This window comes from Aythya marila, assembly GCF_965140915.1.
Source record: "Aythya marila genome assembly, chromosome: Z".
In the NCBI taxonomy this organism is placed as follows: Eukaryota; Metazoa; Chordata; class Aves; order Anseriformes; family Anatidae; genus Aythya; species Aythya marila.
The window spans coordinates 54358195-54369849 of NC_139080.1; the positions used below are offsets into that span (position 1 = coordinate 54358195).

Sequence of the window (11655 nt, forward strand, 5' to 3'; positions counted from 1 at the left end):
GCCGCGGGGGAGAAGCGGGGACGCTGCGGAGCGGTGCCCTGAGGGGAAAGGGAGGAGGAGGAGGAGGAGAAGGGTGAGCAGCAGGGGAGGGCATCGTGAATCCTCGGGGGGGAGCCTGCTGTCACACAGCGATCCCGCGACGCCCGTGGGAGAGCAAAGGCAGGTGCTGAAGGCAGACGGTGCGAGTTTCACCCCGAAATTGGTGCGTCGCCTGCGGGGGGCTGCCTCCCACGCTTCGCTGCCCCCTTGGTGAGATGGACCCTCTGGCACTGAGCAGCCTGCACAGTAAGTTCCTAAGGGAGAGTTTTGTCACAGAAAGAGTTGCACTGGGCAGGATAAAAACATTTTGCACATTCTCAACTTTAGGGTGGGTTTTGGTGTTGTCTGCCTGCCCCCTTCCAGCCGAACACCCTCTGTTCCCTTGAAGTCAGCGTGAGAAGATGCATCCTTGCAGTGCGCTGTGGCTAGATGAACACACCTCAGCTGAGGACTTGCAGCGGGTCTGGGTCTCACTGCTAGGCTGAGCAGTCTGCTGGCAACAGCAGCAGGGACAGAGTCCCTCAATAGTGCTGCTGTTGTTGGGACGCTTTCTGCATTCAGGGTGAGGAAAGGCAGCCAGGATAGCAGCTGCTCCCCCAGCCCCACAAGGCAAAACCAGCAAAGCCATGGTGCTAACACAGTGCTTGCAGGTTTCCCCTGAGGACTGTGAAGGTGGAAAGGGCAAAGCCACCAAGCTGCCACAGGGTCAGAGGCAAGCCCCTGGCATCACGAGTCAGGTGGCGAGACACGAGAAGTTGCTGCTGGCAGCAACGTGACTTTGAACCACACTGACATGACATCTTTTTCATCAGAGAAAGCTGAATAATCTGATAAGGCTACAGCTGCCCATTATCAGTCCTTTGTGAGGATCTCAGCTGAGGCAAATCTGAATCGAATAACTTATGACAGTACCAAAATCTGGGGCCGGGTGCTGCTGAAACAGGAGGCTTCCCATATAAAAAGCAGCAAGCAAAAGTTCCTCTAGGTTGCAAATATGCATTAGAGCATGGGGATAATCTCTAAGGATATAAAAACAGCCTCGGTTTTGTTTGTGGCAGGCACGTAGGGAAACTGTGCCAGCACAGAGAGAGGGAGAATCAAAGCAGAGATTTATGTCTGGGTGCAGACTGAAGTTTGCAACACTCTCCCTTGAACTTGAAAATGTCAGGGAAAAGGCTCCTCTGTAGGCAGAGATGGTGCGGTGACTTTACTTTGGGAAGAAAACCAGAGCTTTTGTGCGGCTGAAGATCCTGATGCCCTTGGTGGAGAAGTGATTGGGGGCAGGAGGAGAAGAGCCTGCATCCCATCTGATACTGGAGATTTGTGGCTCCTGGAGGAAGCTCAGCCCAAGGTGTCGCTGCCTTTGCCGCACACATCACGTGTGGACACACACTCACATGCCCTTCAGCTGAAAGTGTTTCTGTGCTGTCCCCTTCCCCCTAAAATCTACTTTTTAAGCTGTAAAACTGTATTAAAATTATAATTTGAAAAATGAATAAGCTAGGATAGGTCTTTAGGGATTTTGCCTGTTTTATCAGATCAGCAGATACAGCTGGAGCAAACAGACAATCTTGCAGGCATGTGATTTGTCTTTGGGGCTGATCCGTAGCCTGGTTTTGGTTGTATTTTTCCCCCAGCTGTAACTGGCAGTGTAACAAAATGCTTTTCTCCTCCTTGAAAACATTGCCTAGCTTTTACTCCTAGACGCCAGGGGCTGTAGCCACCCAAATACTGCCCCGAACACATCAAGTCAGAGCTTAGGACCCAGGGACCCGTTTCGGGCTTATGGGACGTGACAGCTGACCGAAAATCAATGAAGTGTGCTTTACGGAGCGTCATAATGATGCAAGATGAAGCTCAAAAGGTGCCCGCTTGCCTTGCGGGCTCAATTGTCCGCCGTGGGTTTTAACCAGATTGTTTTAGCCACTGACTAGGATGAGACTGATTTGCCTATGAAAACAAAGGACCATACTTAAAGGAAAAGCCACGGTGGTGCCCATGCTTTGCCTGATGCTCTGTGTGCTGTGTTTGACCCACTCAGGTAAGTGTGATTTTTTTTTTTAATTATTCTTCCAAGACAAAATGCAGATTTTTAAGATTTTTTTTCTTCCAGCCAGTTAGCTGCTGCTTGCTGTGATGAGGCAGACGCTGTTTTTTCCTGATCCCCTACTCAGTGCTGCCAGGCTAGCAAGAGAGGGTTGTACCAGCTGCTGACTTTGCACTGCAGCCTCAGCCAGTTTGGCAATGGGGTTTTAAGATTTATGGTGTGACAGGGTGGTCACTGGGAAGTTAACCAAAGAACCAAAGCTCAGCTCTCACTGCTGGAGCAGGTTCAGGGGCAGATCTCCTTCATCGGGAGAAACGCTTAAATGCCCCAGGTGAGAGCACGGAGTCCTAAGTGTCCTGACAGCATTTCTCAGGGGGCTTGCATGTTTTTATTGGCAGCGTCCCTATCCATCCCTCCCTGCTCCTGCACTTGAGGGGAGCTGCTCCTGGCATGCATGGCAGTGAGAAAGGGGACTTGTGGCAATGGTGCTTTTTTTTTTTTTTTTTTTTTTTTTTTTTTTTAGTGCTCATGGCAACCTGCCAGGGAGCTCCATCCAAAACTTTTACCCTCTCTATACTTAATGTGATAAATTCAGGGATGCATCTGGCCTACAGTCTGTGTCTGTTTTTTCAAAGGCAAAATTACTCGGTTCAGTGTTTGCTCTGTGTCTTTATTTAACTTAATCACCAGACGAAGTATGATCAAAGGAGATGCTAGGCTATTTTTAACCCTGATAAATCTTCCTTCCCATTAAAAACTTCTGCTTTTAAACCATCACCCTGCAAGTACTGAGGCTGTCTTATAAGAGCACTGATCTTGTTCCTTCTGCCTTCCTTCTCCTTGGTGCTTCTCAGGAACACTTGCCTCTGGCTGTCCCTCTGGAGGGGCCACAGGGCTTGTTCCCCTTAGGGCTGCTCCACCTCTGGTGCTTGCTGCTCACTGTGTTTTGGCCCTTCAGCTGCACCCCCTGCAGGGCTCTTCCATGCTCCCCCTCAACTGGGAAGGAGCCGAAATCCCAGTGCCTGCAGGATGGCGATGGGAGCACAGGGTCCTTGCTCCTGGTGGGACTGGCAGGGCACTGGTAGTGGGGAGCGAGGTGGGAGCAGGGCAGGGATGTGCAAGGTCCCCCGTGGCTGGTGGCAGCTCCTTTTTCCCCCATGGGGACTGTGAAGTGAGGTGGGCAGGCCTGGCCCTGCATGTGTCACCCAGCTCCTTTTGCCTCCAAGCCAGCTCCTTTTGCTGCTCTCCCCTGGTGCTGCTGCCTTGCACCCCACAGCTGGGCAAACTCGTCTCTTTCAGTAATTTTCTGCTGTCCCTTGGCTAGCCTCAGGAGGGGTTTATGCTCATTGCCTCTTACCTTTGCACTGGGTTCTGCTGAAAACAGCTGGGCTCCTGAGCAAGTGCAAACGAAGCCCCATAGCTCTGAAATGCCCACAGGTTATTGCTGCTGTTCCTAGCTACAAGCCAGGAATGTCCCCACAGTGACCAGCTTTCCCCTGTGGCTCCCTGGCTCTGCTATACTGCAGGTATCAGAAAAAAAAAATAGGGGTGGCATTAATCAGATGCTGTTTTTACTACTGAAGAGTGAATGAGGGCACCTGATGCTCTTAGCCTGAGGATCTCCTAAGGAATAGCAAACAGGACTGGGAAGGTATGCCAACTCATGGCAAAACACCACAGAAAACATAAACCTGGTGCAAACTCATCACAGCTCTGTTTGCCCTTGCCCCCTGGCTCTGCCAAGGGCCCGTGTCCAGGCCCCAAGATGTCCCCTCTTTCTTCCAGGTGTGTCTGCCTTCAGTTCGGTGGCTGAGAATGAGGACGCGCTCCTCAGGCACTTATTTCAAGGCTATCAGAAATGGGTCCGCCCCGTGCAAAACTCCAACGACACCATCAAAGTCCTCTTTGGGCTAAAGATATCGCAGCTCGTGGATGTGGTAAGTGTTGTGGCGGGCTTGGTAAAGCCTTGCTTCTTCTGGGGAGGCCCAGCGGGCTGGTTGCCTCGTGTCATGGAGGGGGTAGGGATGGGAACCCCAGGACTTGTTTTATTTGGAGTGAAGCTGAAGGCCCTTCCTTTCCTGCCCACTGCTCCCCGAGACTAAGGCCTCCTTGCATCAGATGTTCCTCAAAGTCTGTTCCTGGTGCCTACACTCTCAAGCTAATGAGGTGTAGGATGGGGGTGAGGAACTGTGGGGTTGGCTGGGCACTGCTCGCTCCAGGCAAGTCCTATTCAGGACAAATCCTATCACCCAGGCTGCTGTCCACATCCCCTGCCCTCTCCTTTCGGGCTTTATTTGCCCGTGCAGGATCACATTTTGGCTCCTGCCTGCCCAAATGCTGCTGGGATGCTGGCCTGGCCCCTCTCACTGTCCAAGCCCTGCTGCCTCTCAGCTCCTCGGCACCCTCCTCCATAGGGGGCTGAGACATCGTGGATATGGGACATTTCCCCTGGCTGCTTTGGTATTGCTGTCCTCTCTACCTTCTGTCGCCCTAGGATGAGAAGAATCAGCTGATGACAACCAACGTGTGGCTGAAGCAGGTAAATCAGACCATGGCAGGCCTCCCACCCTTGGCTGCAGGGCTGCACAAGGATGAGGGCCACCCCAGCCTACCACGCTGTCCATGACAAGTACAGAGCCCCATAACCCTGCCTTGAGTTCTCCTCTCCCTTCATCAAGTGCTTAAAGAGGCATGGAGGCAGGCAGTGAGCCTTCAGGAAATGGGGTACACTCTTTCAGTGGCCTGCACCCCAGCTGCGGGCTCAAGCCAGCTGTATTTCAGGGAAGAAACATCTCCTGGTACAGCAGTCACTGTCCCCGGGATGCTGCCCGTGCCCGGAGGGACTATCTTGTCTCAGACATGAGTTTGGTTTGGATTACAGGGCACCAGTTTATTGACCTTGTGACAATTATTTTAAGTCTCTCAGACATGTAAGCCCTATAAATGTGTCAACTGATCCTAGGGAGAGGACATAAAACCCAAGCCTCGCTCAAAATGATGGCGGGGGAACAGTTCCCAGGCTGCTGGGCTGGTGGAGAAGTGCAGTGGAGTTTGTGTCCTCAGCCTGGTACCCGGAGCCCTGCAGTGAGTGCAAGTTTTGGGGCAGCGCAGGAGCCCAGGTGCTGTACACACAAAAATGGCAATCTCCCTCAGCGATGGAGAAGCAGTACCCCATCGAGGCCCAAATGAAAGGCAAAGGGAGCAGAAAATAAGTGAGACATGGACACTGGCTTTCACACATGCAGGTGCCCCCCGTATAACAGGCTGAGCCCTACATACCTGTGGCCTGACCCGGGTGTCCTCTTCTGGGAGCTGTGCCTTCCTGCAGACTTGGTGTGAACTGTTTCCACATGCAATCCAGTGCTCCGGGGATTATTAGAAAGTGCAAAAATAGCAGCTGGGAAGAGATGCCTTAAGCTAAGCAGAATTAAAGTATTTTTCTCTTTTGGGTTGGGAAAAGTGAAAGAACACTCAAACAAACTGGAACTTTCTAATGACTCAGAGCTTCTGGTTCTGCAGCGGTGGGGAGCTCAGGGAAGTCTGCTCCTCACTTTAGGTGTGAGGTGGAGAGGGAATCCCAGTCATCATTTCTCTGCATGAGTTTGGCTTTTTTTTTCTGCTTGTATTTTTCCTTTTTTTTTTTTTTTTTTTTTTTCCTTTTTTTCCCCCCCAAAAACAGCTTCTGAAGATGGTGGAACCTGATGCTGTGCATCCAGGCAGACATAAAGAGTGCAAAGGAGCTTTTAGTAGTTGCTGGGATGTATCTGAGATTGTAGAAAGTAATAGCAAGAATCAAGAGTCTGGGTCCAGTGTTTCTTGATCTGTTTGCTGTGGCTAAGTGCCTGTGTGACAGCCCAGGAGCTGGAGTTAGGCAAAGCTGGTGGGAGCAGAGAGCAGTAGAGGATCTGGAGCAGTTTGGAAGGCAGGGGGAGGAGAGGAAAAAGCCCTTTTGCATCTGGTGCTACAGTTCATGTCAGCATAGCCCGTGGGGAGATACCCATTTTAAACTGTTCAGCTTCAAAGTCTGCACACAGTCTATTTTCTGCTCTAGTAAGGAGACACGCAACCATCTGCCTTGCAGACATGAAAGAGCACTTTAGCTTGGAGACAAATCAATGCAGGGCAGGGGGGGAGGGAGGAGGGCTGCAGATGCACAGATAACCCAGGCCAAGGGGCAGCTCCTCTTTGATTCCAGAGGGATGATTGTTTCCAGGTGGCTCACAGGGTGTTCGCCTCTGCTGTAAGCTAGCTGCCGTGGCTACTGCTGCCAGCCCTGGCTATCCCCTTGCACAGCAGGCACATTTCCAGCCCAAGCCCCCTTGCACGTATTGCAGGAGGTGGCCAGTGTACACGTGAATCTGTGCCCATCTGACAGCCCAGGCTGCTGGTAACATCTGCAAATCCTCATTAAAAGGGGAAAATTAATGCTAAAAGTGGTCCCTGCTGCTGAGGGTAAGAGCACTGAAGGCCCTCTCCTCTATTTCCACACCTGACCAGCTCCCACCCCTCCTTCAGCAGCAGGAGGAATTGGGATGGAGGGCTGAGCCTGACGGCTGACCCCAGCCTTTTGGGCAGCTCAGAGAGTGGTGGGTTCATCTCTTCTGGTGCAGGTAGCAGGGCCATTTGTCCTGCCAGGGTGCCACCCTGGGCAACAGCCTCGTTGGCCTGTGCTTTGTGCCAAATTTTAGGAAGGATCTACCAACCATATGCCCATGACCTTGGTCCCATCCCCTCCCTGCTCCTGGAGGAGATAAAAACTTGCTCTTGCTACACCTGGGTCTCCGCTGAGGCTCTGGGTTGCTGCAAAGGGCTGCAATAACACGTGTGCCTGGGTATGGCTGCGAAAGGCATGTGGAGCTGAGGAAGTGGGAGGGGAAAAGTATGGAAGGAGGAGAAGGAGAGAATACTGCTTTTTGGCTTGTCCTTAACTCACAGAGGAAATTGCCCTGAGAAGGCCCCCAAATCCCTGCGAAGCACTTAGTGCTGGAGCTTAATGGAAAGTGTTTTATCCCCTGCTTCATGGTATTGACCACAGCCTACAGCTCTCACTCCCCCTTGCTGCTGTTCTAGTGAGCAACTGAAAAACCCCATCATGGACAGGAATCAGAGAGCTGATTTTCAGTGGAAATCTCCAGGTTGCTGGAGCCACTTTGCTGGGCTCTTCCCAGCTGAGAAACGAAACAAAACACGAGTTCTCCTTGCTTTTACTTTTTTTTTTTTTTTTTTTTTTTTTTTTTTTTAGCAAAATAAAACAAATCTCTTCAAGATTGTAACCAAATGCTTTAAAAGATTATTGCATTATTTTTTTTCCTGCAACAGCATGCAGTTTTTTGTTTTGTTTTATTTTGTTTTGTTTTGATGAAATGGTTGGAAGGGACCATGTAATCTAGCTGATACAGATAAATGTCTTAACACAGACACCAGTATAAAAATCTTACTCTTGACCTTATTACCAGCTGCCTTTCTCCCCTTGCAGTACAGAATGGCTCAAGTTGCTTTGTTCCCCTGGCCAATACCATGAAATATCCATGGGAAAACCATCAGTGTTCTCCAGGAGTGCCCACCTGGAGGCTGTGTGGAAAGGCATGTGTTGATAGAGCCCACCTGTGGCTCATGAGGATTAATGTCTCCCTGCCATGCCTGCACAGCATCCTTCCTGCATCTGATCAATGTTATGCCAAGCTCTGCCCATAGTGCTGGACAATACAGACGCCCGAGAGAGGTGGTGGGAGGAGGAATGAGGGAGTTGGGTCTGGGTGGGCAGAGGAGTCTTCTGTCTCCTTGCAGGAATGGATTGACCACAAGCTCTCCTGGAATCCAGAGGAGTACGGCGGGATCACTGCCATCCGTGTCCCCTCTGAGTCTCTGTGGCTTCCTGACATTGTTTTGTTTGAAAAGTGAGTAGCGTGCTGCTTGCTCCAGGCTTAGGCTAGAGCATGGGCAAGGCTTGTCAGCTACCATGGAGCTTGCATGTGCTGTTATAAAGATGGTTCTTTATATGCATGTTGGCTTTCCTTGCGTGGAGCTGTGAGGAGGTAGGACTGGGGCAAACACAGTCCTGAACTTGGTGCTGTTTCTTCCTATCCACCTCCCCAGTGCTGACGGGCGTTTTGAAGGCTCCCTGATGACCAAAGCCATAGTGAAGTACAATGGAGTGGTGACCTGGACACCCCCAGCCAGTTACAAGAGCTCCTGCACAATGGATGTGACCTTCTTCCCCTTCGACAGGCAGAACTGCTCCATGAAGTTTGGGTCCTGGACGTACGATGGCAGCATGGTGGACTTGATTCTAGTGGACGAAAATGTAGACAGGAAAGACTTCTTTGATAATGGGGAGTGGGAGATCTTAAATGCCAAAGGTATGAAAGGCAACAGGAAGGATGGGCTGTACTCCTACCCGTTTGTCACTTACTCCTTTGTGCTGAGACGCCTTCCACTCTTTTACACTCTTTTCTTAATAATCCCTTGCCTGGGGCTGTCTTTTCTAACTGTCCTGGTGTTTTACCTGCCTTCAGATGAAGGAGAAAAGCTTTCCTTGTCTACTTCAGTTCTGGTCTCCCTCACTGTTTTCCTTTTAGTGATTGAGGAAATAATCCCTTCTTCCTCCAAAGTCATCCCTCTGATTGGTGAGTATCTGCTCTTCATCATGATTTTTGTCACTCTCTCCATCATTGTCACCGTCTTTGTTATCAACGTCCACCACCGCTCCTCGGCGACCTACCACCCCATGGCTCCCTGGGTTAAAAGGCTCTTCCTCCAGAAGCTGCCTCGGCTGCTCTGCATGAAGGGCCACGTGGATCGTTACTCCTTCTCGGACACCGAGGAGAAGGAAGCCACCTTGAAATCAAAGCTGCCGGGGAAGCAGAAACACAGGCAAGCAAAAGATGGAGAGAAGATGGTTATTGCCTTTCTGGAGAAGGCAGCCGATTCCATTCGGTACATTTCCAGGCACGTTAAAAAGGAGCACTTCATCAGGCAGGTAGGTGAAGGGAGGGCAACGAGGGGTCACAGCTCCCTTGACAGCAGTGACTTCCAAGGCCTTTTCTTTTCTGCATGCCTTTCTGCTTGCCTCTTTCTCCTGCATTCATCTGAGGCACGTCCTGGGAGCTTTCCCACGTCGTTTCTGGGGAAATACATTGCTTTGAGGAGACCTGTTTGTTGCTGTGGGAATCCTTGCTTTTCCCAGACACCAGGCCACAGCAACCTGTCCTGGAAGGATTCCTGTCTGTGTTTTTTTCTGAAAAATGCGTGCATGAACATTGCACCTCATGCAAGTGTAGGACATCCAAGCAATGCACCCAGCGGCATATGAACAGAGAACAACTCCTGTTAGCACCCTCCTAGCAAAAGCCTGGGCTTTGTTCAAACAGTATTGATGACTTCAGCAGGGAGATTAACAGTTAATCAAACATGCAATATGTGAGTGTATCTTGTCCATGACCGACGTCTTCTCTTTGAGGCTTAAATCATTAAAAAAAAAAACAAACCAAAACAGCCCTCCCCTGAATTGCTTTTATAAATAGCTCTTCCATTTATGTGGGGTTGTGCCAGTACTCACAATGCAGAATCTCCCTCCTGAATGCACGCAGCCTGAGCCAGCAGAGCACTTAAGCAAACACAAGCCAACGGGACCACTTGTCCTGGAAGCAACATCCGAATCAAAGTGCTTTGCTACAGCCAAGTCCTTGCTCGCCAAGGGAAGTGCAGTTCTGTTAAAAGAAACCTAATTCATTATAAAGCCATCTTCAAGCTTGAGCCTGTAAGCTTTTATCTGTGCACTTAGCTAAAAGCTTTTGCAAAGCCTGAAAGAAGTCTGATTATTGTGTGCTAATACTACAGAAATGCTTTGGTGTTTGAGTGGCTGGCAGGTATGGGTAATGAAAAGGAGATCCATGTTGCCTTCAGGCTATGGAGCACCACAAAATTCTGGTTTTAAAAGCCAGATTTTTGGAACTGAAATACATGTAGCAGTAACAACAAAGTACCAGGCTCATTGCTGTTTCTGTTTCTTCTCCCTCTCTCCTCCACAGGTTGTCCAGGACTGGAAATTTGTAGCTCAAGTCCTAGATCGGATCTTCCTGTGGTTGTTTCTGGTGGCGTCAGTGACAGGTTCAGTTCTCATCTTTACCCCTGCGTTACAGATGTGGCTGAACAACACTCTGTAGAAAATGCTCCCACGCTAGCATACCGGCACAATGCCACGGGATGGTGGTGCCTTTGGGCTTGGTCTCTGGTGTAGAGGATTGGTCTCTGGGAAGCAAAGGCAAGAGAGAGAGAAGGTGATGGTAACGGGCACTGACTGATGCTTTCTATCTTCATGCAGCTGTAATGGCTACAGTCTTGGCTGAGATCAGAGAAGGGCTTGGTGAGCAGCTGGGTACTAAAGTGAATCGGTGTTGCAGAACTGGGTTATAAGCATTTTAGTAGTAGCTTGGTTATGTTATAATCATGAGCCAAGAATATTAGTTAGAATTGAAAATAGTGCTTCTGGCACAACTATACTTCACAGGCAGTTGTTCCAGTTAAAATATGACTTCATAAAATTATTGTAGGAACACTAGTCAGTACTCAGTCTATCTACATTTCCAAGTTAAAACCACAAAGTCCCTACGGATTGCCTCCTGTACATGTTGGAAGTGGCAATCACAAAGCATGTGTATTAGAAAAACTATAAATACCTTTTAGATGGGATATTCAAGACCTTGACACTGTGGCCCTACCTTGCTTCAGGATCAGCTCAACCCTGGGAAAACTTAGAGCTCTGACCACTTGCCACCAGCCTTTATATCATGCACACTTTGTCTCTCCTCTTGGCCGTAAGGAATTTAAGCATTAAGTTTAAGTATTCACATTTTTTCCGATGCTCTCTAATATTCCAAAAGGCTGAACAAGTAATGATTTTCCCCATGCTTCACATTTGGAAACTATGATTCCTGCACCTGCAGGTTCACAGGACTGGAAGTGGCAGATCATCAGAAGCATATCACATAGAGAAAAGTGACCGTGCTACTCCACATGGCAACAGTGATCTTCCTAAATAATTTTGTTGGAGAGGATCTTTGTCACTGCATGATCATTTGTGGCAAATGAAGCTTGTGGCTGGTGCAGAAGCGGAATTTCTCCTGAGAGCTGTGGGGTGGGGAGGGTACCAGAAAGGTACATCTTTGGGTGTTGGCTTGTCCATGTTTCTCAGCCGGTTCAGAATTTCATTCCTCTGAAGCATTTAAAAGGGATTCTTCTGCTTTATTAGAAACAGCTCTCTAAAGTGTAAATAAGACATGACAGAAAACGCACATGTGAGGCTCTCACCACTTTCCCTGGGGCAGAGCTGTGCCATCGTAGAGTCCTTTAGAAAATCCCTCTCAGAACTTGCAGGTGTTTTCAAGGCTAACAAGGGGTTTGGAGATTTGTTTCTCAAGAATATGAATGTGAGTCTTGCTAAAGCTTTAGCTGGCCCTGAAACTTTCTCTCTAAGGGGGGAGGTTAGAAGGTGCTAAAAATATACAAGGATATTCTCGTGCTTGGATTACATGTGCTCACCAGACCTCTGTGAGCTCAAATCATCCCAG

General features: G+C 49.5%; 1 protein-coding gene across 3 annotated transcripts; it reads left to right on the top strand.

Moving 5' to 3' along the window:
• The first annotated feature begins 82 nt into the window (after positions 1-82).
• CHRNB3 (cholinergic receptor nicotinic beta 3 subunit) lies at positions 83-11655 on the top strand. 3 transcript variants are annotated; one of them, XM_082784279.1, is made up of 7 exons: positions 83-2080; positions 3872-4023; positions 4581-4625; positions 7874-7983; positions 8183-8445; positions 8665-9065; positions 10117-11655. In XM_082784279.1, exons 1-7 carry the CDS (start codon positions 2038-2040, stop codon positions 10249-10251), a joined length of 1149 nt encoding a protein of 382 aa, XP_082640405.1. In that variant the 5' UTR covers positions 83-2037; the 3' UTR covers positions 10252-11655. The 3 variants fall into 3 exon arrangements, with proteins under 3 accessions (XP_082640405.1, XP_082640403.1, XP_082640404.1); XM_082784277.1 differs by having other exon boundaries at positions 8183-9065; XM_082784278.1 differs by lacking the exon at positions 83-2080 and having other exon boundaries at positions 3957-4023; positions 4501-4625; positions 8183-9065.